This window comes from Bubalus bubalis, chromosome 3 (genome assembly GCF_019923935.1).
Source record: "Bubalus bubalis isolate 160015118507 breed Murrah chromosome 3, NDDB_SH_1, whole genome shotgun sequence".
Lineage (NCBI taxonomy): Eukaryota > Metazoa > Chordata > Mammalia > Artiodactyla > Bovidae > Bubalus > Bubalus bubalis.
This window is the reverse complement of record NC_059159.1, coordinates 52,376,221-52,402,161: the sequence shown is the minus strand read 5'-3', so window position 1 is coordinate 52,402,161 and position 25,941 is coordinate 52,376,221. Positions and strand designations below refer to the sequence as shown.

Below are 25,941 nucleotides of genomic sequence, written 5' to 3'. Positions count from 1 at the left end.
GCTGCAGTCCATGGGGTCGCTAGAGTCGGACACGACTGAGCAACTTCACTTTCACTTTTCACTTTCATGCACTGGAGAAGGAAATGGCAACCCACTCCAGTGTTCTTGCCTGGAAAATCCCATGGATGGAGAAGCCTGGTGGGCTGCAGTCCATGGGGTCACTAGAGTCGGACACGACTGAGCAACTTCACTTTCACTTTTCACTTTCATGCACTGGAGAAGGAAATGGCAACCCACTCCAGTATTCTTGCCTGGAAAATCCCATGGATGGAGGAGCCTGGTGGGCTGCCGTCTAGGGGGTCACACAGAGTCGGACACGACTGAAGCGACTTAGCAGCAGCAGCAGCAGCACATAAATGAGTGAACCCAGGGCTCTGATTGGAGTTTACTTCGAACAGTCACCTGCCATTGATTCCATGAGTTGGCAAATTAGAAATACATTTGTTCCCACTGGTACTTTACACATTCTTTTCTCAAATATAAAATGATTTCAACTTATGGCTTTCTTTAAGCTTAACTTGGCAAAGTTCCTCAGAACCAGCTTACCCCTAGTGAGGTAATTCAGTTACAGAGCTTCGTTAAGGCTGGTTTGCTTTGGGAACTGTTTCAGTGTTTGGGATCTCTGCAATGCTAAATTATTACTTTTAGCTTTATCTTGTAAAAATTATGATCTAATTATTTTTAAGTACTCTCGGTTAACAAAATACAGCAGTGGGTGTGCCTTGTAGCAGATGAAGAGACCACTTTTTACATTCCTTAGAAATAAGATATGGTTCAGTATTTTAAATCATAGCAACAGTTGATAAGAAAAACAGCAAAAAGGTAATCATTTCCATATGGAAAGAGAAGGAAGAAACCAGTGAATCTGCGAACTGTCATTTTTCCACATAAAAATAAGTCACCACTGGTAGCCCTGGCAGAAAGGGCAAGTGTTCTATTTGTTTTCCATTTTACATTTGTTAACACACTGCACGTGATGCGTTTTATTGAAATACGCCATTCCCCTCAAACTCAGCTGCCAATTTCCAAATGTGTTTTGTCCTAAATGAGACCAACATCTATAGGTGTCAAGTTCATCTAGCACAGTATTTCCTTGTAACTCAGATGGTTAAGAATCTGCCTGCAATCAGGAAACCCGGGTTTGATCCCTGGGTTGGGAAGATCCCCTGGAGAAGGAAATAGCAACCCACTCCAGTATTCTTGCTTGGGGAATCCCATGGACAGAGGGGCCTGGAGGGCCACAGTCTGTGGGGTCTCAAAGAGTTGGACACAACTAAGCAATTAGCAATAGTAATATATTAGTATTTCCTTGGTGATAATTTTATCAACCTAGTGACAGTTTGGTGAAAGCTCTCACCCCTTTTACTGAAAAGAATACACCTTGAAGTATATTACCTTATAATTACCTTCTTCCACACCAGCTAAATACTTAACAGTAATTTAAAAACACTATTTGAGCAAAATCAATTCCTACTCTGAAATTCTAAGATGTAAAAGAAAAACAATTTTCTGATGCCCAACTTAAGAAAAGCAAACAAAGTAAACACTTGCTTATTTACTTTTTGTACTTAAGAACGATATACATTAACAAAATCCTGACATTTATTTTTTGTTGTTGTTGTTAGATGGGCAAATTATTTATTTATGAATTTGCAAGAAAACTTTCAATAAAAATTAAAGATGAAATAAAAGAGGAAAAGTAAATGGTTTTCATTAAGGAAGAGCCTAGTCTCTGGAGTGGAGTAGGTTTGGGGTAGAAAGAGGATTGTTGTATGATTTTTTTTTAAATCTAAATTGACATTTATTTTTAAATAGCTGCTTAAACTGGAAAATCTTACCCTGTTATAGAATAACATATTCAAAAGGAGATGTTCACATCATAGCATTTGACAACAGCTCCCTCTTGTGGTCCAAAACATTCACTTCAAAGATGAATATATTTAAATACAGAATTGTAATTTCTTAACTTAAAACTGTGCTATGAAAGTTTAGCTCATATTTACTGAATGCTTTTTGGAATAAAGAGGGAAGTTTCCTTTCTGATAGTTTCAAAGTTGTAACATCTCAGCCAAGTGTTCCCAAAGTTCTTTAAAGAAGCACCAATTTTTTTTTCTTACAAAGGAAAATACCAAGTAGATGTTTTCATTGAAAACATGAAAGGTTTTCCTCCTCTGACGCTATAGCATAAAGAAGGAACCAGCATTCGACTCTAGCATCAGCAGACTGGAATTTTAAAACCTTACAGAGAAAGCAGTACTGCAAGTATTTTAGTCCAAAATTGACTTAAGGTAATTTTTCCTCTTGGTTCGAAATCAGAGGTTGCAGTAACTAGCAATAACCTGTTCTAACAACGTGAAACTGTCCAAAAATTCCTCTTCTTCAATTCCAAATTTTGTGTACTGATGAAGGTAGGCCCTGGTGAAAGAAACAGAAAATACGAAATAAAAATCTCAGGCAACTGAATAATTCAGAATCAAATAATAGCTCTTTCGTAGCTCATGAACATCTGAACATGGAAAACTCTCTTAAAAGTCTTATCTTTGCTTCAATGTTTACTCCAAAAGTTAGCAAACTTTCAAAGTTTATTTCAAGCTCCGTCTATTCAAGACAGCGACAATAAAAGGCAATAGGAGGGGAATTCCCTGGTGGTCCAGTGGTTAGGGGAGCTTCCCAGGTGACTCAATGGTCGAGTCCGCCTGTCAATGCAGGAGATGCAAGCGGCATGAGTTGGACCCCTGGGTTGGGAATATCCCCTGGAGGAGGAAATAGCAACCTGCTCTAGTATTCTTGTCAGGAAAATCCCATGGACAAAGGAGCCTGGTGGGCTACAGTCCCTGGGGTCATGAAGAACTGGACAGGACTGAGCGAGGATGCACGCATGCCAGCGGTTAGGACTCGGAGCTTTCACAGCCAGGGCCTGGGTTTCATCCCTGGCTGGGGAACTATTATTAAGAAACATGCAAGCTGCCAGGCGTGGCCAAAAAAAAAAAACAGCACACAGGGGGAAAAAAGTGTGTTCAGATTTGGCTGTCTACCCAGCACATATTCAACACCCTAGAGGAGATGACTGGGTTCAGTATAAACTCTTAAGAAGTGCCTGGGAAGTCTCATCTAAGGTGTGAAACTGTAGAAACACACGGGTCCGGTTCTAGGAATGAAATGAAGCCTCCTGAGTGTTTTTCAGACTTCACTTAATTTGCACTTAGGCCGGTGATCCTGTTAATAGCCCCAGCCCCTCAAAATGTTCTGTAGAAGGGGAAATCATATTAGAATATCAAGGGCAGACATGAATTCAGTTCGTGAAAACAGCTGCTAGCATTTAATGGCAGTGGGACAGGAACTGGACCAGAACTATACAGAAAGTGCACAGTCCTGAGGAGCTGGGGTTCAGGGAATGGCCATGTACAGGAGGGGAGACCCTTGGGAATCCTCGCTAATCCAAGTACAGGCTTATCCAGTCATCTGAGGAGTTCCGCTGTCACATTAAGTAACTGGCAGAGGACAGGGAACCCACTAACGCAATTCTTCACATCAAGCAGACATTTCATAGTATCAGGTGGAGCTGAACTTGCTATATCCTTCTTACTGAGCAAGATCAGGATCTCGTCCATTCTCAAGGATCTTATTGTGGAAAATTACTATGGAACCGTTCTCGAGCATTTACTAGTCAGGCACTGCAGTAGGTGTTTTTTCACATTATTATCTCATTTTAACCTTCACCACATATATCCTCTCTTTTGGATCCATCATACAGGAAAGGAAGTGAAGCCAGAAGGAACGTGTTCAGGGTTTCATACCTACAAAGTGCTTACTTCATGGCACAGACTGAATGTGTTCCCCCCAACTTTACACGGTGAAATCCTAGCTCTCAAGGCACTGATACTAGGGGGTGAGGCCTTTTGGGACCGAGATGCGGTCACCACAGTGCAGCCCTCGCGGCTGCAGTGAGAGGCCCACGGTGCCCCTTTGCCTCTGCCGCCAGCTGAGGACACGGCGAAAAGACGCCACCTAGAAACCATGAAGTGGGTCTTCACTGGGCATCGCATCTGCCGGGACCTTAATCTTGGAATTCCCAGCCTTCAGAAATAAACTGTGGTTTATAGGCCACCCACTTTATGCTATTTTTGTTACAGCAGCCCAAACAGGCTAAGACACTCCAGAACCTGCCTAGCAGTTATCTGCCTAACGTTAGGAAAGGTTTGTAGATTTCTTTTGTACTTACCTTGAAGCAAACATATTCCATGCTTTACCCACAATCATATCAAGTGGTTTTACTAAGGACTGGCTATTGCTGACCAAGGCTGCAGACTTCTCATATTTCCTAAAGGCTCGCTGGGTTTTCCACACATTGAAAGCGTGAACAGGCTTTAACCAAGAAGTATAGAGAGCTGGATCTTTAAATGCTCCTAGAGTAAAACAACAAGCCATTGTTTATATCACAAATCATTAATTTTGGCAACAAATTAATAAACAGATACTTTCTTTTCCATTTCACCAGAAGTCTTTTGTACTGCCTTTTAAAACTAGTTTTATATTGCTTTTGGATAAATGATCCATGTTCATCATTATTAAAAAAATTCACACCATTCAGAAAAGTATTAAGAAAATTTAAGTCAACAGCTGAAATGTCACCACCCAGAAATAATGACTATGGACAGTCTGCTGACCCTCTCTTATATTGGAATTTTACACGCATGCTCTTATGTGATTTGTATTTTCCATCCACCAATACGCTGTGAACCTCTTTTCCATGTCAATAAATATCACTCATATTTTTAAAAGCTTCTGTGAACATATCATTTACTTAACACATTTCCTACTGCTGGGCATGCTGTTGTTCCCACATGTCTGTCAGTGTGAAAGATACTGCAATCAATATCTTTGAAAGAACACCTCCATGTACCTGCATCATTTTCTGTGGGCAAATTTTTTTAAGTTAGATTATTTTACAGGTCCTTTGATTAACTCTCTTATTTTAAAATCTAAAATGAAGAATATGAAGAAAGTACCGCATCTGATTGACTTGATACGACCTCTTCTTAATTATTACTAGTTTTTATTTAAGGGTGTTACAGGGGCTTTCCTCGTGGCTCAGTGGTAAAGACTCGGCCTCCCAGTGGAGGAGATGTAGGAGACAACGGTTCGATCCCTGGGTTGGGAAGATCCCCTGCAGAAGGGGGTGGCAACCCGCTCCAGCATTCTTGCTCTTAATTATTACTAGTTTTTATTTAAGGGTGTTACAGGGGCTTTCCTCATGGCTCAGTGGTAAACACTCTGCCTCCCAGTGGAGGAGACGTAGGAGACAACGGTTCGATCCCTGGGTTGGGAAGATCCCCTGGAGAAGGGGATGGCAACCCACTCCAGCATTCTTGCCTGGGAAATCCCAGGGACAGAGGAGCCTGGTGGGCTACAGTCTATGGGATCTCAAAAAGTCGGACACAACTGGGGGCTTAACGACGACACAGGGATGAGACTGACTCTCTTTATCTCACAGCTGCCACCGGGCGCACCAAGCCGCACTCAGTCGTGTCCAACTCAGTCGAAGGGGTATAAACACAAGCATGGGGTGTGACCCGTGCAGGACCAGGCCTGCCCTGCTTTGCTTATGCCTACGTGATCTGACGGAAAAGGCGATGGCACCCCACTCCAGTACTCTTGCCTGGAAAACCCCATGGACGGAGGAGCCTGGTAGGCTGCAGTCCATGGGGTCGCGAAGAGTCAGACACAACTGAGCGACTTCACTTTCACTTTTCACTTTCATGCACTGGAGAAGGAAATGGCAACCCACTCCAGTGTTCTTGCCTGGAGAATCCCAGGGACGGGGTTGGGCGGGGGGCCTCATGGGCTGCTGTCTCTGGGGTTGCACAGAGTCGGACACGACTGAAGTGACTTAGCAGCAGCAGCAGTACATGATCTGATGGCTGAAGCGCTAACAGATGGCTCTAAGCCTGAAGCCACAGGTGAGGATGACAGAGCAACCAGATTCAGGAAGAAAGAATTAAAACTTGTCTCTTATTTACACCACTTCCATTTTGGTGTCTGGCCACCTACTGGTACAGGGGTTACATTTTGCTACTAAAACAGAGTTGTTATTTTTCCTTTCTTTAAAAGAATGAATTTGGGGGATTGGCACTGACATATAACTGGTGAGAACTAGTGTAGCATGGGGAACTCCCTTCAGTGCTCTGTGTGACCTAAATGGGAAGGAAAGCCAAAAAAAGAGGGTATGCATGTATAGCTGATTCACTTTTCTGTACGCCTGAAACTAACACAGCATTGTAAAGAAACTATACTCCAATCAAAATTAATTTAAAAAAAATTCCAAGAGATATAGGAAAAAAAAAGAATAAATTCAGGGGGAAGTTCTGGTGGTTCAGTGGTTACGGCTGTGAGCTCTCACTGCTGAGGGTGTGGGTTCAATCTGTAACCAGGGAACTAAAGATCCCACAAGCCACGTGGTGAGGCCAAAACAATAAGTTCAGGGACTTTTTTTTTTTTTAAAGAAACCATCTGTACCATGAACATCTGCAAAATGTGCGTCTTAATTTTCACCTTAACTTTGCTCACCTGCATCTGCACTGTGCACATCTTTGCCACGAAGGATGACCAAGTTAGCAATGGAAGTGTTAAAATGAGTCTCTTTGTTGACAGACATTTTACTAAGAGGAGGAAGTCCTGATAAAGGTGGCCGAACCTGCCAATCAATACCTACCAAAAGAAAAAAAAAAAAGATTTTACAAATGGCCTTGAACCAGAACAGAAAAATGTAAGACGATATATGTATTTTATAGAAACTTCCATTTGATAAGTACAAGTTGGGGGGGTGGCGTTCTGCTAAAAATTTAAACATTCTTATCTGACCTAAAGTGATTCAAACTATTCAATTCTGAGACAGGCATGAAATAATTCTTCACTGAATATTAAAGGATGATAGTAGGTACAAAGGATGGAATTCTACACTGCAATAAAAAGAAACTGATGATGGATACGCAAAAAGACACGGATAAATCTCAGAGGCATGATGCTAAGTGAAGCAAGTTTGACTGAAAAGGTTACATACTGTTTGAGTCCATTTATAGGACTTTCCTGGGCTTCAAAATCACTGCAGATGGTGACTGCAGCCATGAAATTAAAAGACGCTTGCTTCTTGGAAGAAAAGCTGTGACCAACCTAGACAGCATATTAAAAAGCAGAGGCATTACTTTGCCGACAAAGGTCCATATACTCTTAAGCTATGGTTTTTCCATTAGTCATGTATGGATGTGAGGGTTGGACTATAAAGAAAGCTGAGCACTGAAGAATTGATGCTTTGAACTGCAGTGCTGGAGAAGACTCTCGAGAGTCCCTTGGACTGCAAGGAGATCCAACCAGTCCATCCTAAAGGAGATCAGTCCTGAATATTCATTGGAAGGACTGATGCTGAAGCTGAAACTCTAATACTTTGGCCATCTGGTGCAAAGAACTGACTCAATGGAAAAGACCCCGATGCTGGGAAAGATTGAAGGCAGGAGGAGAAGGGGATAGCAGAGGATGAGATGGTTGGATGGCATCACCAACTCGATGGACATGAGTCTGAGTAAGCTCCGGGAGTTGGTGATGGACAGGGAGGCCTGACGTGCTGCAATCCATGGTGTCTCAAGGAGTCGGATACGACTGAGAGACTGAACTGAACTGATAGGACCGTCCAGAAAAGGCAAAATCATAGGAATAAAATTCAGATCAATAGTTGCTAGGGGCTTGGGGTGGAGAAAAGAGACTGTCTACAAAGGGGTGTGAGGAGACTTTTTGGAGTACGGAAATACTGTCTCAATTGTGGTGGTGGTTACATGGTATTAAGTGTGTCAAAACTCATGGAACTATCCACCTAGAAAGAGTGAACTTCATTCTACATGTCTCTCTGAATAAACAAGCAAAACAGATACAAAAATGGTAAGGGATGTAGAAACACAAAGCAAAAATAGGATTGAAAACTGACTAGTCAAAGGGAAATATTAAGAAAATACTCTTAAATTATACATAAGATAGGGAGAAATATCAGTGTGCAATAACAGTTCGATTTTCAGCAAAAGAAATTTCAGAACAAATAAAGAAAATACTGGCATACTGAAATCACTGATAATAATAAGACAAACAGGCCAACTTAAAAATCTGGACAGATGTTTGAACAAACATTTCACCAAAGAAGATAAACAAATAGCTAATAACCACATGAAAAGATGCTCAACATCACTGTCATTAGGAAAATGCAAGTTGAAACCGCAAGGAGACACAACCTCACGGCATCTAGTATGGCTCAGCCACGGGCTCTTAAACCGGCTTTGCAACCATGTGAGGCACATCTGCCTTTGACTCCTGCTCAAGGAATGTTGCTAAACTTGTCTATTTATCATGACGACTGCCTCTTTCCTATCCTACCAGGAAACTAAAGGTTTGCTTTCTGGAGAGGAAAGGACTGAGTGTCCCTAGTCTGAAGAACGCCAGGCAGAGCTAAGGGCACGGTGCACACCAAAACTAGAGAGAGCAAGTGAGACCCAGGATAACCATGGGCCCCCCCTCCTCTCAAGATCACTAGGGCTTTGTCTAAGCCCTCTGGGCAGAATATCTAACACAGCAGACAGGCAAACAGAATATCCAGTATGACAGACATACATGGGCTAGAGAGGGCAAAAAACACTGGACTAAGCAGGTCAGAAGGCTCTGGTGAAGGTTTCTCTAGGAAGATGAAACTGACAGAATACTTGAATATAGGCAGAGCTTGCAGATTTTGCATGCTTGGTTCCAACCACCACAATAAAGTCAATTATCCCAAATTAAAAGACACTTGCTCCTTGGAAGATAAACTGTGACAAACTAGGCAATGTATTAAAAAGCAGAGACATTACTTTGCCAACAAAGGTCCAGAGAGTCTAAGCTATCGTTTGTCCAGCAGTCATGTATGGATGGGATAGTTGGACCATAAAGAAGGCTGAGCGCCGAAGAACTGATGCTTCTGAACTGTGATGTCGGAGAAGACTGTTGAGAGTCCCCTGGAGACTTCTCCCCTGCAAGAAGATCAAACCAGTCAATCCTAAAGGAAATCAGTCCTGAAGATTCATTGGAAGGACTGATGCAGAAGCTGAAGCTCCAATACTTTGGCCACCTGATGCGCAGAACTGACTCACTGGAAAAGACCCTGATGCTGGGAAAGATTGAAGGCAGGAGGAGAAGGGGACGACAGAGGATGAGATGGTTGGATGGCATCACCAACTCAATGGACATGAATTTGAGCAAGTTCTGGGAGATGATGAAGGAAAGGAGAGCCTGGTGTGCTGCAGTCCATGGGGTCGAAAGTGTCAGACATGACTGAGAGACTAAACAACAATCCCAACAAAGCATGTCACACAAATGTTTTTTCATTTCCCAGAGCATATAAAAGTTATGTTTACACTATACTGTAATCTATCAATTCTGCAATAGCACTGTGTCTAAAAAAACAGCATACCGACCTTCATTTAAAAATACTTTATTAGTGCTAAAAAATGCTAACCGTCATCTGAACTTTCAAGTTATAATCCTTTTTTTAACTTGAAAGTTGCTTTGCAATAGCAACGTCAAAGGGGCTGTCCTGGTGGTCCCATGGTTGAGAGTCCACCTGCTGATCCCCGGTCCGGAAGGATCCCACATGCTGCGAGGTAGCTAAGCCTGTGAGCTGCACCTCCAGAGCCCACACTGTAGAGCCCGTGCTCCGCAACAAGAGGAGACACCACGAGAAGCCCGGGCACCACGACTAGGAAGCAGCCTCGGTCGCCACGGCTAGAGGAAGCCTGTGCGCAGCAACACAGGCCCAACACAGCCAAAATAAAGAAATAGTTGTTTAAAAAAAAAAAAAACACACAACGACATAAAAAAAATAGTAACATCAAAGATTACAGATCACCATAACAAATATAATAATAAGAAAAAGGTGTGAAATACTGTGAGAATTGCCAAAACGTGCCAGAGACGTGACGTGAGCCAACGCCGCTAGAAAAAGGGTGCCGACAGATTTGCTAGATGAAGGGTGGCCACAAACCTTCAATCTGTCAAAGAACACAATATCTGCAAAGTGCAAGAAAACAAGGTATGCCTGATATCAAGAAAAAAAAATTTAGACAAGTAGTGAAACAGGGCTGAATAATTGACAGGTACATAGAAAAACTAAGCAAACGAGAAAACAAGGCAATCATTAACTCCAAAGAAAACAAAAAAAATTATACAGGAAGGGGAAAAGTAATCACAGGATGCTCTGTTGCTCAGCTGTGAATAGCATTTGCTTGATCATGATAGTTTAAAACTGAGTATTGCTTTAACCCAATGACGACACTACTGTATCAGAAGGATGAGGAGACAGAGGGCACTTCAGGGCTTAGGGTCCCGTGTTAGAGAAAAGCTAAATCCTAACCCTCCATGGTGGGAAGTAAATAGGTAATAAATAAATGAAAAATCTATAAATGGCAGTAAATAGATAAAAACAATAACAAACAACAAAAGAGTTTTGAGAGACAGTTACCTTTAACAAGGAGACAACAGAAGAAGGTTATGGACTATGAATTTTTAACAACCAGCTTCATAGGATTAATTCACTCTTTAGGTACATATAATGAGTTGTGGCTTATATGGTAGAAAACTATGCAGCTACTAAAAAGAACAAGGCATGTCCAAATGAATGAATTGGAATAAAGGCTACAGAATACTACAGTCAAAAAAGCAGAACAACAACAACAAAAATACATAGTGAAGGCTATGGTTTTTCCAGTGGTCACGTATGCATGTGAGAGCTGGACTATAAAGAGAGCTGAGTGCTGAAGGATCGATGTTTTTGAACTGTGGTGTTGGAGAAGACTCTTGAGAGTCCCTTGGACTGCAAGGAGATCCAACCACTTCATTCTAAAGGAGATCAGTCCTGGGTGTTCATTGGAAGGACTGATGCTAAAGCTGAAACTCCAATACTTTGGCCTCCTCATGCAAAGAGTTGACTCATTGGAAAAGACCCTGATGCTGGGAGGGGTTGGGGGCAGGAGGAGAAGGGGACGACAGAGGATGAGATGGCTGGATGGCATCACTGACTTGATGGACGTGAGTCTGAGTAAACTCCGGGAGTTGGTGATGGACAGGGAGGCCTGGCGTGCTGCAATTCATGGGGTCGCAGAGTCGGACACAACTGAGCAACTGAACTGAAATGAATACAATTTTTAAATACTGTAAGTAAAACTTAAAAGTAAGTAAAATTGTGATTTAGCTTGGTTCAGAGGGCCAAGCCAAAAGCTGCAGAAAATTCTTCCCAGGCCTTAATGGTTTAATCAAGAAACCGCCAGCATGTACCTTGCTGATCCTTATGGACAATGACGCCTGTGTTCCTTCCGTGTCCCCCTTTCAGAAAAGCAGTGTCTACCAGTTATCCTCCACCTGTTCCAGCATGGTCTGTAGGGAGTGGGGCATCCTTAGAGAGCTATACTCAGGAAAGCTCACCTAAGAAACATAAATCCACACCTGGACCTGCTTTTAGATGACAAGGTTCTGCGTTTCAGGCTGATGGGCTAAAGGATGTGCTAGTAGGCTGGTGTGCTAACTTTGGAGGGCCTGAGACAGGTTAAGCACGTTCTGCGAGTGAGAGGACGTGATGCATGAGGTGACAGAGGGCAGAGGGTGGCAGCCAGCTCCCAACAGCAACTCCTGTGCTCCTCGCCCCTGGTGTTCAGGCTCTCGCATGGTCTTCTCCCCATGGGATAGGCTTGACCTTAATAACCAAAAGGATGATGCGAAATGATGGCATGTGACTTCCAAAGCTAGGTCATAGGAGACACTAACTGCTGCCTTGCTCCTTCCTGGGCCACTCATCCTTCCTGTTCTGAGGACATGGAGAAAGATACATTGCTGAAGGTGATACTGATGGGGTCGATCTTCACACAGAGCATTCCGATAATGCATGAGGAGCTTTAAAACTATATCCTTCAACCTGGTTAGTGACATAAATACATTTATTCATATATTTACTTTGGTCACCTGATGTGAAGAGCTGACTCACTGGAAAAGACCCTGATGCTGGGAAAGATTGAAGGCAGGAGGAGAAGGGGATGACAGAGGATGAGACGGCTGGCTGGCATCCCTGACTCAACGGACCTGAGTTTGAGCAAAGTCCACAAGATGCTCAAACACCTGGCTTTCTGCAGTCCAAGGGGTCGCAAACGGTCCAACAAAACTGAGTGGCTGAACAAAAAAAATTTATAGGAAAACATTTAAATGTTCAAAATTCATATCTATAACTGAAAAAATGTTGGTACTCTAAATTCCCATATGGAAAAATGACCTGAGAGGGCCCAGAGGCCCACGTCATAAGCTACCCTAAGGTACACTGTGTTCCTTGAGAACAGGTATTGCCAGAAAAACAGGTCCTATGGCCAGAAAGTTTCCAAAGCGTTACTTAAGATGTGAACTTTCCACTTATCTCCAAACCTCAGGCACTATGATCTAAAATCCATAAGGTATTACAAGTAAATGTAGAGGAAATCCACTCTCATAGTACTGAAACCTAACTGATTGTAATCTGTAGTAAAATATACGCTCCCAAAATTGTACACAGTAGTGACTTCCAGTTAAACAATGACAGACTGAACATAGCAGTTTACTCCTCAAATCTCACTAACAACACAGGAATTTTTTTAAAAGGCACGAAAAAAATGGAAAGAAGAGAGCAGTGACAGAATTTTTGAAGCTGGAAAGCAAATGAACCAGTGGTTACTGAGGTAGCAAAAACTGAGACTTCTGCCCACAGTGAAGGTCTGAGAAGCTGACCAAGCGCTTCTAGAAGAGGAGGAGATGGGAGGATTAGTTAAAAACCTGTATGAGAAGCAGTGAGAGCTCCAGGCCCTTCCCCAGCCCCTGCAATAGGCGGGCTGCCCACCTCCATCTTGGAAGGGGGTTTCTACTCAGTAAAGGCGAAACCTCTGAAAAGACAGCAATAAACACCCCAGATAAAGATCTCTGCACTCATAAAGTTTACAGTGTCATAAGATAAAAGATCCACTCTAAGGAATTCCAGAATGCTAGAAACAAAGAGAAAATCCTAAAAGATACAAGAGAGAATGAAACAGGATTAGAAATCAGACTGAAGTGGGTCTGCTCAGCTGTAACACTGGAAGCTGGAAGATTATAGAGCAAGGCTTTCAAGACCCTGAGTAAAAATGATTCCCAGCCTCAAATCCTATACCTGGCCGAATCATCAATCATATAGAAAAGCAGGATAATGACATCTGCAGCCTGAAAATGTTTACCTTCCCTGTACTCTTTCTTACAAAGCTCCTGGAGGGCAATGTCCACATGAGGGAATAAGCCTAGAAAGAGGAAGATTTGGAATCTAGGAACCAGGCTAGAATACAGAAGGAGGCAGAGAGGCCGGTGCTGGCTGCTTCTCAAGCCTGCAGGGTAACCAGTGCATACTGAAGGGTGATGGCCTCTGGAAGGGATATCTTTAAGAAGATAATGGAAGTAATAAGACTACCTGATGGGTTGGCTGAGAAGAGTTTCATTTTTACGGGGAAGTTTAGGGGTAGATTCGTAATAGGTACAAAGAGTATCAACCAAATAATTATTAATTCTAGAAGGAAAAAATAAATGGTACATGAAATAAAATGTAATCTGTGTATGTAGTACATGGCTCAACTCTGAATAAAATTTACATAGCAAAAATAATACAAACACTGAAAACTTATTTTAACTAAACTGGGAGGCAAGAGGGAAGGTGTGTGTATGTGTGTGTAGAGGTTATAAGAAGATTTAATTCTCAGTTTTCTGCTAGGAAGGCAGAGGATATCTAAACCTGGAAAATAAAACAAATAACAGAATAAGGAAGAAGTTTAGAAATGGAGGCCAATTCCAGAAAGAACATCTCAAATGACTGAAAGCAGTGGAGAAGTGGAGAGCTGACTGTTCTCTTCCCCATTATAAATTCATACTGGGCAATTACTTGACTTTTTAAAAAATTTAAGATGTACTTTACATACAATGTAATGAACAGATTTAAATATACACTTAAATGAGTTCTGACAACTTGATTCTTTTAAAAAAACTACATTTATATATTACTTTGATAAAAATAAAATAGAAATAATTGTCACACTCTTCTGAATTTTTTTTTTTTTTTGAGAAATGAAACTGTGAAGTGATTAAGAAATCTTCCCAGGTTATTCTGGTGAGTTTTTGTAGGAGCCTCCCAGATCAGAAGAAGGCACTATTATTTCAACTGGCCCAAGCCAGTTTATATTGGGAACTTCAGTACAGGCATTTTTCCCAGCTTGTGGGCTGCATATTTTTAAAATACCCTTTACCTTCTTCCATTTTCGCATTAGAAATGAGCATCTGTCTCAAATGCTTGAGGAGGCCAGCCCAAGTAAACGTGCTGTATGCCAGTGAATTCTCAGACATTTGAGGAATGTTACGAACACCCAGCATCTTGAATTCTGGATGGGGAACTAAATTCTCCATTAAGTCTCCTGCAAAGAAAAAAAAAATCTGAACTCAATTCTTAGATTCCATGTTATTTCCGCTGGCTCATATACAACCATGATTGGACGGCTTGGGGGAACCAAATGTGTTTTCTCCTCCAAGGCTAAAACTGCTTAAATTTCAAAATGTAAATACAATTTCAGAGACAATATGTATGAACACTTGATTAATGCTAATGCTTAATCAACTAATGCTTGGTTTTGGCACCTATTTGAGCATGAATAAAAAAAAAACACACTTTGCCAAAAGGAAACAATAATTTTTTTTTTAGTTAAGAACCTGGAAATGTGAATGAAATATTTAGCTAAGCCTCAGGAAATCAAAGTAAGCATTAGAGATAATATACTTTTATTGTCATTCTGTGTTCACTAAATGCCCCCTTAGAAATTTTCTTAGATCTCTATTTTATTTGGTTAAATGATAAGCAGAACCTCTTAACATTAAACTCTACTTGGAAAGAAGACAGGATTAGTAATTCTTGAACACAGGAATATGTCTATCTTTAGAACGTTATACTTGTCATGAAAGAGAATGAAGGAGAAAGGCTACTTTGTTTTTCATTCAGAGCTTACTTATTTGAAAAATATTTTTATCTTTTTAATATATCTTGTATATATTTTATACATTTATAGAAAATACTCCTTTCTAGAGGAGAAAGAAAAATCTTTTACCATAACATGCAACTTAAATCTTATGGGGACTTCCCTGGTGGTCTCGGAGACTGGGTTTAATCCCTGGTCAGCAAACTTGATCCCACATGCTACAACTAAAGATCCCACGTGCCACAGTGAAGGTTGAAGATTCTGCGTGCCACATCCAAGAGCCTGCGCAGCCACATAAAGAAATAATACTAAAGAATAAATTTTATGATAACACTGAATGCAAACTCACAGCCTATGTCCTAATGTTAAGAACAAATTCTGACACAAACATCTAGAAAATGTTGCACAAATTGATCTTATGGCTAGTGGCGTTTCCTCTATACGTAAGAAGCCTTTTCTGTAAAGCAGCTAGGGCTGAATTCTGTCACATAGCATGTATAACAAAAAACAATCAGCAAATAATCCCTGAATGCTAATGCACAGATTGTTAAAATCTGTGTTTCCCTCCAGCTTTCGTGTTCACCTGGTTTCATCTTAACCATTCTTGACCTTGTCAAACTCTGAGTTTGTGTCCCCACAAATTCCCACATTGAAATCCTTACCTCCAAGGTGATGGCTTTAAGGAGGCGATGGGGCCTTTGGGAGGTGAAGTCTCTTTATGAAAGAGACCCCAGAGAGATCTCTTGGCCCTTGTGCCATGTGAGGACAAAGTGAGAAGAGGGCCATCTGTGAAGACGGCTTCCCATCAGTTGTCTACAGGCAGTCCAGTGGATTTTTCACAACACGATTATGCCAACAACCTCCTTAAACTCCTTCAGAGGCCTTCCCCTGCTCTTAGATTAATGAGGCAGCCTTTACATGCTTATGGGCTTCCCTGGTGGCTCAGACGGTAAAGCGTCTGCCTGCAATGCGGGAGACCCGGGTTCAATTCCTGGGTCGGGAAGATCCCCTGGAGAAGGAAATGGCAATCCACTCCAGTACTCTTGCCTGGAAAATCCCATGGACGGAGGAGCCTGATAGGCTACAGTCCATAGGGTCGAAAAGAGTCGGACACGACTGAGCAACTTCACTCACTTTCCCTTTACATGCTTACAGGTACCTACAAGGTCGGCCCCTGCTCACTCCCCTAGCCTCAGGTGTTAGTCATCCCCTACACCCTTCTCTGTGCTCCAGTGACACTGGATTTCTCTCTGTTCCTAAAGGGCCATGCTTCCTTCTGCCACAGGGCCTTTGCACATGCTATTCCTGCCTCCCTCCCTTTGCGTAGTTAACTCCAAGTCTTCATCCAGCTTTTTGCTCGTGTTAACTTCCTCAAGGGCTGAGTTCTTTGCCTCATCAGCCTAAGTCTGGTCCCACCGTGACACATTCTCTTGGATCTGCACTCCTTTCCTTCAGAGCATTTAACTCAGTTTTTAATTACACCTTCTTGGCATAATTGTTTAGTGTGAACACAGTGTCTCCACTGGTTCCTCACTGGATCCCCAACGTTTAGCATAGTGTCTGGCACATAGCAGGAAGTCAATAAATACTGGTTGAATGAACAGATGTGCAATATGGTGAGTCCTGTGGAATGCACAGAAATGAACAAGACACATGTCGCCAAGGAAGTTGCAAATTAGTGGGGACTACAAGACACGCACGTGACAGACTCCTCCAAGGAAACACATGACGCTAATCACAGCGGCGGCATCTGGGAGGGGTCAGAGGGTGACTTCCTTTGGATTGCATATTCTTTTGTACTCCTTGAATAAATATGTGCGTGTGTATAACTCTTAAAGATAAGCAAACACACTTAAAGAAATAATAAAGGCAAAAAACATTAAGTAACATAAAAGAGATACAGAATGCCGAGGGAGTACAGGGGTAAAGAACTCGCCTGCCAGTGCAGGAGATGTAAGAGACGTGGGTTCGATCCCTGGGTCAGGAAGATCTCCTAGAGGACGGGTTGGCAACCCACTCTAGTATTCTTGCCTGGAGAATCCCATGGACGGAGGAGCCTAGCAGGCTACAGTCCATAGGGTCGCAGAAAGCTGGACATGACTGAAGTGAGCATGCGCACACAGGAGTTCAGAGGTGGAGGGTTAATTTGGGACTTCCCTGGTGGTCTAGCGGCTAAGACTCTGCGCTCCCAACACAGGGAGCCTGGGTTCAGTCCCTGGCCAGGGAATTAGATCCCACAGGCTGCACTAAAGATCCTGCGTGCCTCAGCTAAGATTGGGGCAGCCAAATAAACATTAGAAAAGAAAAAAAAAAATTATCACTTGAATTGGATCCTAAAGGATGAGTAGGTTTCAGTAGAGGTGAAGACGGGAAGCAGGAAGTGATTTTTAAAAAAGGAAACACTGAGCCAGAGGAGCAAAGAAGAAAAGTTCCAGCCTGAAGAAGGAAGTGGAGACAGGATGAAAAGCAAGTGGGGAATCTATGCGGAGGAGGCAGAAGGCGACAAAAATGCAAAGTTAAGACTCGGAATGTGGAGGGCAGGCTAAGGAATTATGACAAATCTGGCAGGTCATGCGTGAGCCACAGAATGGGGGGTGAGTAGAATACGAGGATTAGATCCATACCTCGGGGAGGCTCACTGGGGTCAGTGTGTTAGGAGGACTGATGCCGGGGGAAGAGGCAGGCTGCAGGAAGGGAAGCAGGGTTAGGACCACCTTAAGCCAGGGATGTCCATGTAGCTGCAAGCTTCTGTTTTTAGGAAACAGAGACAGAAAGAGAGAGAGGCAGAGATTGAGAATGAAAAGAACTTTGTATTCAGGGGGAGCACGCAATATCAGTTAAGAGATGCTGACCAACGGAACCAATGTCAGAGAGACAGGGAGGCAGGAGAGAATGCAGACAGCTGGGAGAGATGGCACCAACAGGTCTGAGCATACTGATGAGATAAGAGGACAGGGGGAGACATTCAGGCGGCAGGAATGGAGGAGGTGGGGGAGGGGAGACGAGCCGGGGGGAAATGATGACTCCGTTCAGAGCGTGCTAAATTTGAAGAAGCAGATGCAACGAAGCAAAGCGGGACAGGCAACTATTTGGGAAAGGGTAGGGCTGAGACGTATAGATTCCTGGGTCCTTTGCATCTGGATGGTTTGAATGGATAAAGCACCACTTGACAAATAAGCTGAAAGAGTGGTGGGTTTTATTGCAGAGTGATGAAAATGATGGTTATGCAACTTGGTGAATATGTTAGAAAACACTGATGTGCATATTTTAAATGGGTAAGTTGTATGGTATGTGAATTATATCTCAAAATTATTTTTTAAAATAGGGAAGGAAAAAGAAAAAGAAGAAAAAGAATCCTGAATAATGGAATCAGTAGAAGGTTTTGAAATGAGGGAGATGTGAGTATATCTTCAGGTAGAGGGGACAGCCAGAGAAGAACAGCTTTGAGGCTTTCACAACATCAGACTTCTCTACAAATAACCCACAGGGGCACAAATACCTAGTGGATTTCTCCTGTAGTGAAATGAGCCTTCCCCGGAGTAAGTAGGCTGGAACACACTTCCCAGCTGATGTGCGAGGACTTGGTTTATATCACAGAAGGAGATCTGCTTGATATTCATCAGCTTCGCACAGATCTTATGAACAGCATCGTTCTCATGAACAAGGAGGGCGTCTGAAGATCGGTACAAGTGAGAAAGTGTCAAAATGGAGTTGTAGTTCTGAACAATAACCTGGAGAGGAAGAGGCCACAAATAAGAAAGTAGGAGAAGGATTTCCCTGGTAGTCCACTGGCTAAGACTCCACGTTCTCAACGCGGGGACCAGGGTTCGTGCCCTGGTCAGGGAACTAGATCCCACATGCTGAAACTAAAGGTCCTGTGAGCCACAGCTAAGACCTGGAGCAGCCAAATTAATAAATAGTAAAAAAAAAAAAAAAAAGGTAGGAGAGAATAGCAGTTAAGAGGGCATTCTACTTAGGTTCAAATCCTGGCTCTTCCACTTTCTAGCTATATGATCTTAGATAAGTTACATAATCTCTCTCTGTCTCAGTTTCCTCATTTGTAAAATGGGGGTAATAATTATACCAGCCTCTTGAGAGTTGTAAGAATTAATGACAGAATACCAGGAAAGCACTTTGAATAGTGCCCTGTGTATAGTAAGGGTTCAGTAAACAATGACTATACTATTCCTTTCACTATTACTATCATACTTTCTACATCATTTCCTCCTGTGACTTATTTCATCTCCATTTTATTATTTCTCCTACTAGGCTGATCAACAGCAAATTGGCTTACATAGAAACGTCCTTTCAGTGGTAAGAAATGAAAATTCTTTGAAGGTTGGCAATGGCAGGTCAAGGTCCCTGCTTTACAGGCAGTAGCCAGAGGGACTGACCCAGGAATGGGTTTCTGAGAGAAGATGCACAGTTTTCTTCTTTGGAATTTTTATAAATAAGGACACCTCATTTGCTTGGGAAAGTTTAAACAAAGTTAAATGAGTTGTTCATGAAAGTACCATACTGTATACTCACTCCTGACACAATAACTTAACACTTTCAAGGAAAGGATGAGATAGACCTTTTACGTATATTTGTTTTAAAATCACAAAGACTACAAAACAGAAATTTTTAAATTGATATGTTCATACCTCACCAGTTCCATAAGGCCATATAATCTGATTCATTTTCAAAGCGCTTGAGTACTGATCTTGTAAGTTCTGAGTAACGAAGGCTCCTAGCCCGGATCCGGTGCCTCCAGCCATACTCATTATGATGAAAAAGCCACTCAAAGAATCGCATTTCTCTACTTCCTTCCGGATTAGGTTCATTATAGATTCTTCATGCCTGGGTCCATGAACAGAGTATCTATACAGTCAAAACAAACATCTTTCACTTTAACCAGAGAGATGGATTGCAGAGAAAGGTACAGGAGAGAGAAGGCTTTCTAAACCTATGGAAGTGAACTACCTCTCATGAGACATACGTACCCTGAGTGACCAAATTTTATATACACAAGTTAAGGGGACTTCCTTGGTAGTCCAGTGGTTAAGAGTCTGTGCTCCCAAAGTAGGGAGCACAGGTTGGATCCCTGGTTGGAGAACTAAGATCTTGCATGCGACACAGAAGGGCCTAAAGATAACAATAATAATAATATACACCAAAAACAAAATGAAAAATAGAAGAAGAAAATAATAAGATACACAAGTCAAACAGTTTTTAAAAGTGAATAGGACTGCTGTTGCTGCTGCTAAGTCGCTTCAGTCGTGTCCGACTCTGTGTGACCCCATAGACGGCAGCCCACCAGGCTCCCCCGTCCCTGGGATTCTCCAGGCAAGAACACTGGAGTGGGTTGCCATTTCCTTCTCCAATGCATGAAAGTGAAAAGTGAAAGTGAAGTCACTCAGTGTGTCTGACTCTTAGAGACCCCATGGACTGTAGCCCACCAGGCTCCTCCGTCCATGGGATTCTCCAGGCAAGAGTACTAGAGTAGGGTGCCATTGCCTTCTCTGAGAATAGGACTGCTAGGAGAGTCAATTTACTGGGAATAGAAAATTCTCTTTAATAGGCCACTCCTTTGGCTAGAATTACCAGGTGGTTCTAAAGATTCAGTTCAGTTCAGTTCAGTCGCTCAGTCATGTCCGACTCTTGGCGACTCCATGGACTGCAGCATGCCAGGCTTCCCTGTCCATCACCAACTCCCAGAGCTTACTCAAACTCATGACTATCCAGTTGGTGATGCCATCCAACCATCTCATCCTCTGTCGTCCCCTTTTCTCCCTGCCTTCAATCTTTCCCAGCATAAGGGTCTTTTCCAATGAGTCAGTTCTTTGCATCAGGTGGCCAAAGTTTTGGAGTTTCAGCTTCTGCATCAGTCCTTTCAATGAATATTCAGGACTGATCTCCTTTATATGGACTGTTTGGATCTCCTTGCAGTCCAAGGGACTCTCAGTCTTCTCCAACACCACAGTTCAAAAGCATCAATTCTTCGGTGCTCAGCTTTCTTTATAGTTCAACTCTCACATCCATACATGACTACTGGAAAAACCATAGCTTTGACTAGACAGACCTTTGCTGACAAAGTAATGTCTTTGGTTTTTAATATGCTGTCTAGGTTGGTCATAGCTTTTTTTCCAAGGAGCAAGAGTCTTTTAATTTCAAGGCTGCAGTCACCATCTGCAGTGATGCCCAAGACAATAAAGTCTGACACTGTTTCCATTGTTTCTCCATTTACTTGCCATAAGGTGATGGGATCAGATGCCATGATCTTAGTTTTTGGAATGTTGAGCTTTAAGCCAACTTTTTCACTCTCCTCTTTCACTTTTATCAAGAGGCTCTTTAGTTCTTCTTCGCTTTCTGCCATAAGGGTCATGTCATCTGCATATCTGAGGCTATTGATATTTCTCCTGGCAATCTTGATTCCAGCTTGTGCTTCATCTAGCCTGGCATTTCACATGATGTACTCTTCATATAAGCTAAATAAGCAGAGTGACAATATACAGCCTTGACATACTCTTTTGTCGATTTGGAACCAGTCTGTTGTTCCCTGTCCAGTTATAACTGTTGTTTCTTGACTTGCATACGGATTTCTCAGGAGGCAGGTCAGGTGATCTGGTATTCCCATCTCTTTCAGAATTTTCCAGTTTGTGGTGATCCACACAGTCAAAGGCTTTGGCATAGTCAATAAAGCAGAAGTAGATGTTTTTCTAGAACTCTCTTGCTTTTTTGATGATCCCATGGATGTTGGCAATTTGATCTTTGGTTCCTCTGCCTTTTCTAAACCCAGCTTGAACATCTGGAAGCTCATGGTTCAGGTACTATTGAAGCCTCGCTTGGAGAATTTTGAGCATTACTTTGCTAGCATGTGAGACGAGTGTGAATCTACAAGATTATGGTACAACATAATCTTCAATATTCGTAACAGTACTCCTAAAGCAGGAATTCTAACTTTGCCACACATTAAAATCACCTTGGGAAGCTTTGAAAAATTCCAAAATTCAGACTTCATCCCAAACTGATTAAATCAGAATTTCTGGATTTGAGCCCTAGGCACTGGTATTTTCTAAAGAATTCAGGCAATACTACTGTGTAGTCATATTCCCTATTAACTAGAATACTTGGCAGATAAAGATACTGCATTGATAATAAGTTAGTTGGCAGAATAACAGTGAAAAAGTGGAAACCCTTCTGCAAAAGACACTTGGTTTCAGCAATACCTAGACCTGAAGCATACAGAAAGGTGAGACAGAATGAGTGACTTCTGGGTGAAATCACACTCTAAATGTTAAAACAGAAATTCAAAGTTTGGTATGGGCTTCTCAGGTGGTTCAGTGGTGAAGAGCCCACCTTGCCAATGCAGGAGACATGGGTTTGATCCCTGGTCAGGAAGATATCCTGGAGAAGGAAATGGCAACCCACTCTGGTATTTTTGCCTGGGAAATCGCACAGACAGAGTAACCTGGTGGGCTACTGTCCATGGGGTTGCAAAAGAGTCAGACACAGCTAAGTGGCTAAAGAACAACATTTAGTATATCAACTGTGCAGTTATAACTACACTGTTCATCAACTGTGCAGCTGTATCTAAACTGAAAAGCATGAGAATTATTCTTACCCATAGGCCCAGTTGTTTCCAGAACCTTGTTTTTGACAGAAGCATGAATGCTGGCCATATTTCCATCGGCCAGAATGGGCGGCCTTTGACAGTGTTTGATTGATAACTTTAGGTTCCATGTCAACAAGGACAGCACGAGCAACTGGAACTAGAGGGGGGGAAAAAAGATCAAAAGAAAAATAATGCATATAATCTTATTTGGGGTAACTCAGAGCATAAACTTCTCTAAATTAAAAAAAAAAAATTCAAAGATTGAGAATAGAAAGACATGTCATTCTGCTTAGAAATTGAGGTGGGCAGCAGCAGGCAGATGCAGATGGTTCATATGCCCAGCATTCTGCTGGCAGGCTGAATAAATATAGGCTAAAACGATGACTGGGTCAGGTCTACAAACATCTGTTGAGTGCTTATAATGTGCTAGAAACACAGAGATGAAGACAGAATGAATCCAGCCAGAGGAGAACCAGGAAGGGAAGCAAAACATATCAACACTGAATCATGAAGCGATGTGATGGGACCCAGAACAAATCCACAGTAACAGAGGCGCATATTCAGAAGCACAAAATGCCAAGGGCACAAAAAGCATCTCAGGATTATTGAAGCAGAAGATGGAGACGCGGGGTGTAAGAAATGATGGACAGGATGGGAAGCAGGCAGGGCTCAGATATTAGAAGTCCTAATATACAATGCTAAAAACCTTGAAACTTGTTTTTCAGGCAATGAGAAACCACTGGAAACGTTCAAGGATGAAAGGAATAGTCACATGTCTTTTTTTTTTTAATGTCAGACGTCTTTATTATTTTTTTAAACAGATTTTTACTACATTTATTTCTTTACTTATTGTTAAGTAAGTTTAAGTACTTATTGTTAAGTAAGTAAGCAAGGCATGTGGGATTGTAGTTTCCCAACCAAGGATAGAACTGGCCCTCCCTGCAGTAGAAGTGTAAAGTTTTAACCACTGGGCCACCAGGGAAGTCCCTCAGATGTCTTTTTGAATACAGCAGTGTGGAGGATAGATGTGATAGACGCAGGAGACCAGGCAGGGAAACTCAGGAGTGTCTTGAAACAATCCAGATGAGGAATGACAAGAGCCAGAACTAAGGCAATGACAGCGAAGATGGAGAGGGGAGAGGCGTTTCAAGGGACACGTAGGAGATAAACTAAGCAGATCTGAACGTAGGAAGGAAGAACACTGTTTTTAAGGGAAAAACAATGCATGCCCTCGGGTATGGAGATGTTCAGTTTGAGGTACACATGAGAGACACAGGTGATGTTCACTAATCAGTCTGCAGCTTGGAAGAGATGCTAGGCTACAGATTTGAGAGTAACCAGTATAAAAGATGGAGCAACATTTCAGAGTCACTGAATTTGCCCAGAGAGAACTACACAAGTGAGGAAGACGCTGAGATGCAACCACTAGAAAAGTTCAGTGACTAAGAAGGAGTCTCAAGGAGGGAGTTTTATAGTTAATGTTATCAAATCTGGTAGAGAAGTTAAGTGAATTAACAAAAAGAAAAACAGTTACTGGCTCTAGGAATTAGGAGATCACTAGGAATTTTTCATGGGACAGCTTCAGTGGTATTGTAAAGCAGAAGCAGGATTATAATTGGTAAAGAGGGTTCTCCTTTGAGAATCTTAGACGAGAAGGAAGGAAAAAAGCTATAGTCAAGAGCCAAGTTTTATTTGGTTGGTTGGTTTTAGATTGGCAAGATCTGAGCAAGCTCATAGCCTGAGGACATGTCACTGGAGAGGGAAAGCTTAACACAAAAACAAAGGGCTGAGAACAAAATCATTCTGCTGCAAGATGAAGGGGGTTCAGACACCATGTGCAGGGCGAGGCCTTGAAGAGATTGGGTATGTGGACCACACATACCTCCATTTTCCTCCTCACTGAAGAACCTTTCTTTGCAAGATGCTTGATACGCCTCATTCTCCCTTTTAGAGCAGAGTCCTCGGGGACAGTTTGAGTCATTAAATAAAGCATCAAACACTTCAAAACCAATCTGATTGCCACACTGACCAAGCTGCACTGTTACTATTGACATGCTGAGAAACAAACCAAAACAAACTCCTTCGAAAAAGTGAGCAACCTGTAATAGAAAAAATATGGTCTTAGAGAACCACTACATTACTAACAAAGAACAAACAAAATATGTTCAGTTCAGTTCTAATAAAAAAAAATATAATTTGTAAATACTACATACAGATAAAATACCTATGTTGTTTAAGGAGCCAATCATTCAAGGAAGTTGTTCTTTTTCTGTATATGGTTTTAGGACTTGGGACTGCTGTACCCAAATCCATTCATACACAGCTCAACAGTTTCCAAAATCTCACGTGTAATCCCAACTTTCTAAGCATGCGTTTAAAACAAACAAAACAGTGAATTCTGGTTGAAGTAATTCGTAGTATCCACGTCACACCAAAGGGACATAGAAAATGCAAAAGTGAGCTCAATGGTAGCAGATTTAATTAACATTAATTTTCTTGCTTTTAAATAACTTTCTCTCTCCACCAATCAATTTCTGTACTGGTAACTATCTAACACTTAAAAGAAAGTCTTTGTATTTAGCTCAGATAAGACAGCAAGGAAGACGAGACTTGGAGGAAGAAAAAGGAGAAATAGTAGAGCAAGTATCCACTACTTTTAACAATAAAAAGAGACAGTTTTTGGTAAAGACCTTATTATGGGGTCTATGCAGCATTGGAAGGAGCCATGGCTTGTAAGCCAGACTCGGTACTTAAAATCATCAAACAACTCTGCAAAATTGGTATCATTATTTTTATTTTACCGATAAGGAAACCGAGGCTCTGAAAAGTCAGTGACTTTCGCAAGGCCACTGAGCTGGTACAGAGTAAAGCCAACTTCTGCCTTTCTACACCTCCCCAGGAGCTCCCCATTAACCCCACTCACTGGCAACCCCAGGACAAGCCGTTTCTGCCCGGTTCAAACTTCACGGGGGCAAAATTTTCCTAATGCGCAGGCTCACTTTCCATACCGAAAAAACTACAGAGAACGAATGCGCATGTTCCACATACAAGCAGATTTGTTGTGGTTTTCTCCCCCCGCCCCCCATTCAGAAAGGTTAATTACGCATGTTCAAATTTATCAACTTCAGACACGGCACGCATGCTCACTGTCCATCGGGCTTTAGCTGACTCTGCGCATGATCTAGCTTCCAAGCGAGGCTTCGGAAGCGCTTCTGCGCATGCTTCCGCCAGTACCTGGCCCAGGCGGCGGCACTGCGCATGTCTGTTGCCCATAGTTCGGCT

General features: G+C 42.2%; 1 protein-coding gene across 4 annotated transcripts; it reads right to left on the bottom strand.

The window, feature by feature from the left end:
- Positions 1–778: 778 nt before the first annotated feature.
- TUBD1 (tubulin delta 1) lies at positions 779–25,781 on the bottom strand. Of its 4 annotated transcripts, XM_044939616.2 has the most exons (10): positions 25,583–25,756; positions 24,884–25,057; positions 24,542–24,758; positions 22,669–22,816; positions 19,709–19,925; positions 18,562–18,793; positions 14,343–14,507; positions 6,568–6,708; positions 4,223–4,406; positions 779–2,415 (listed from the first exon to the last, which is right to left on the bottom strand). In XM_044939616.2, exons 3-10 carry the CDS (start codon positions 24,711–24,713, stop codon positions 2,313–2,315), a joined length of 1,362 nt encoding a protein of 453 aa, XP_044795551.2. In that variant the 5' UTR covers positions 24,714–24,758; positions 24,884–25,057; positions 25,583–25,756; the 3' UTR covers positions 779–2,312. The 4 variants fall into 4 exon arrangements, with proteins under 4 accessions (XP_044795551.2, XP_044795552.2, XP_006065501.3 ...); XM_044939617.2 differs by lacking the exons at positions 24,884–25,057; positions 25,583–25,756 and adding an exon at positions 25,763–25,781; XM_006065439.4 differs by lacking the exon at positions 24,884–25,057 and having other exon boundaries at positions 25,461–25,595.
- Positions 25,782–25,941: the final 160 nt, after the last annotated feature.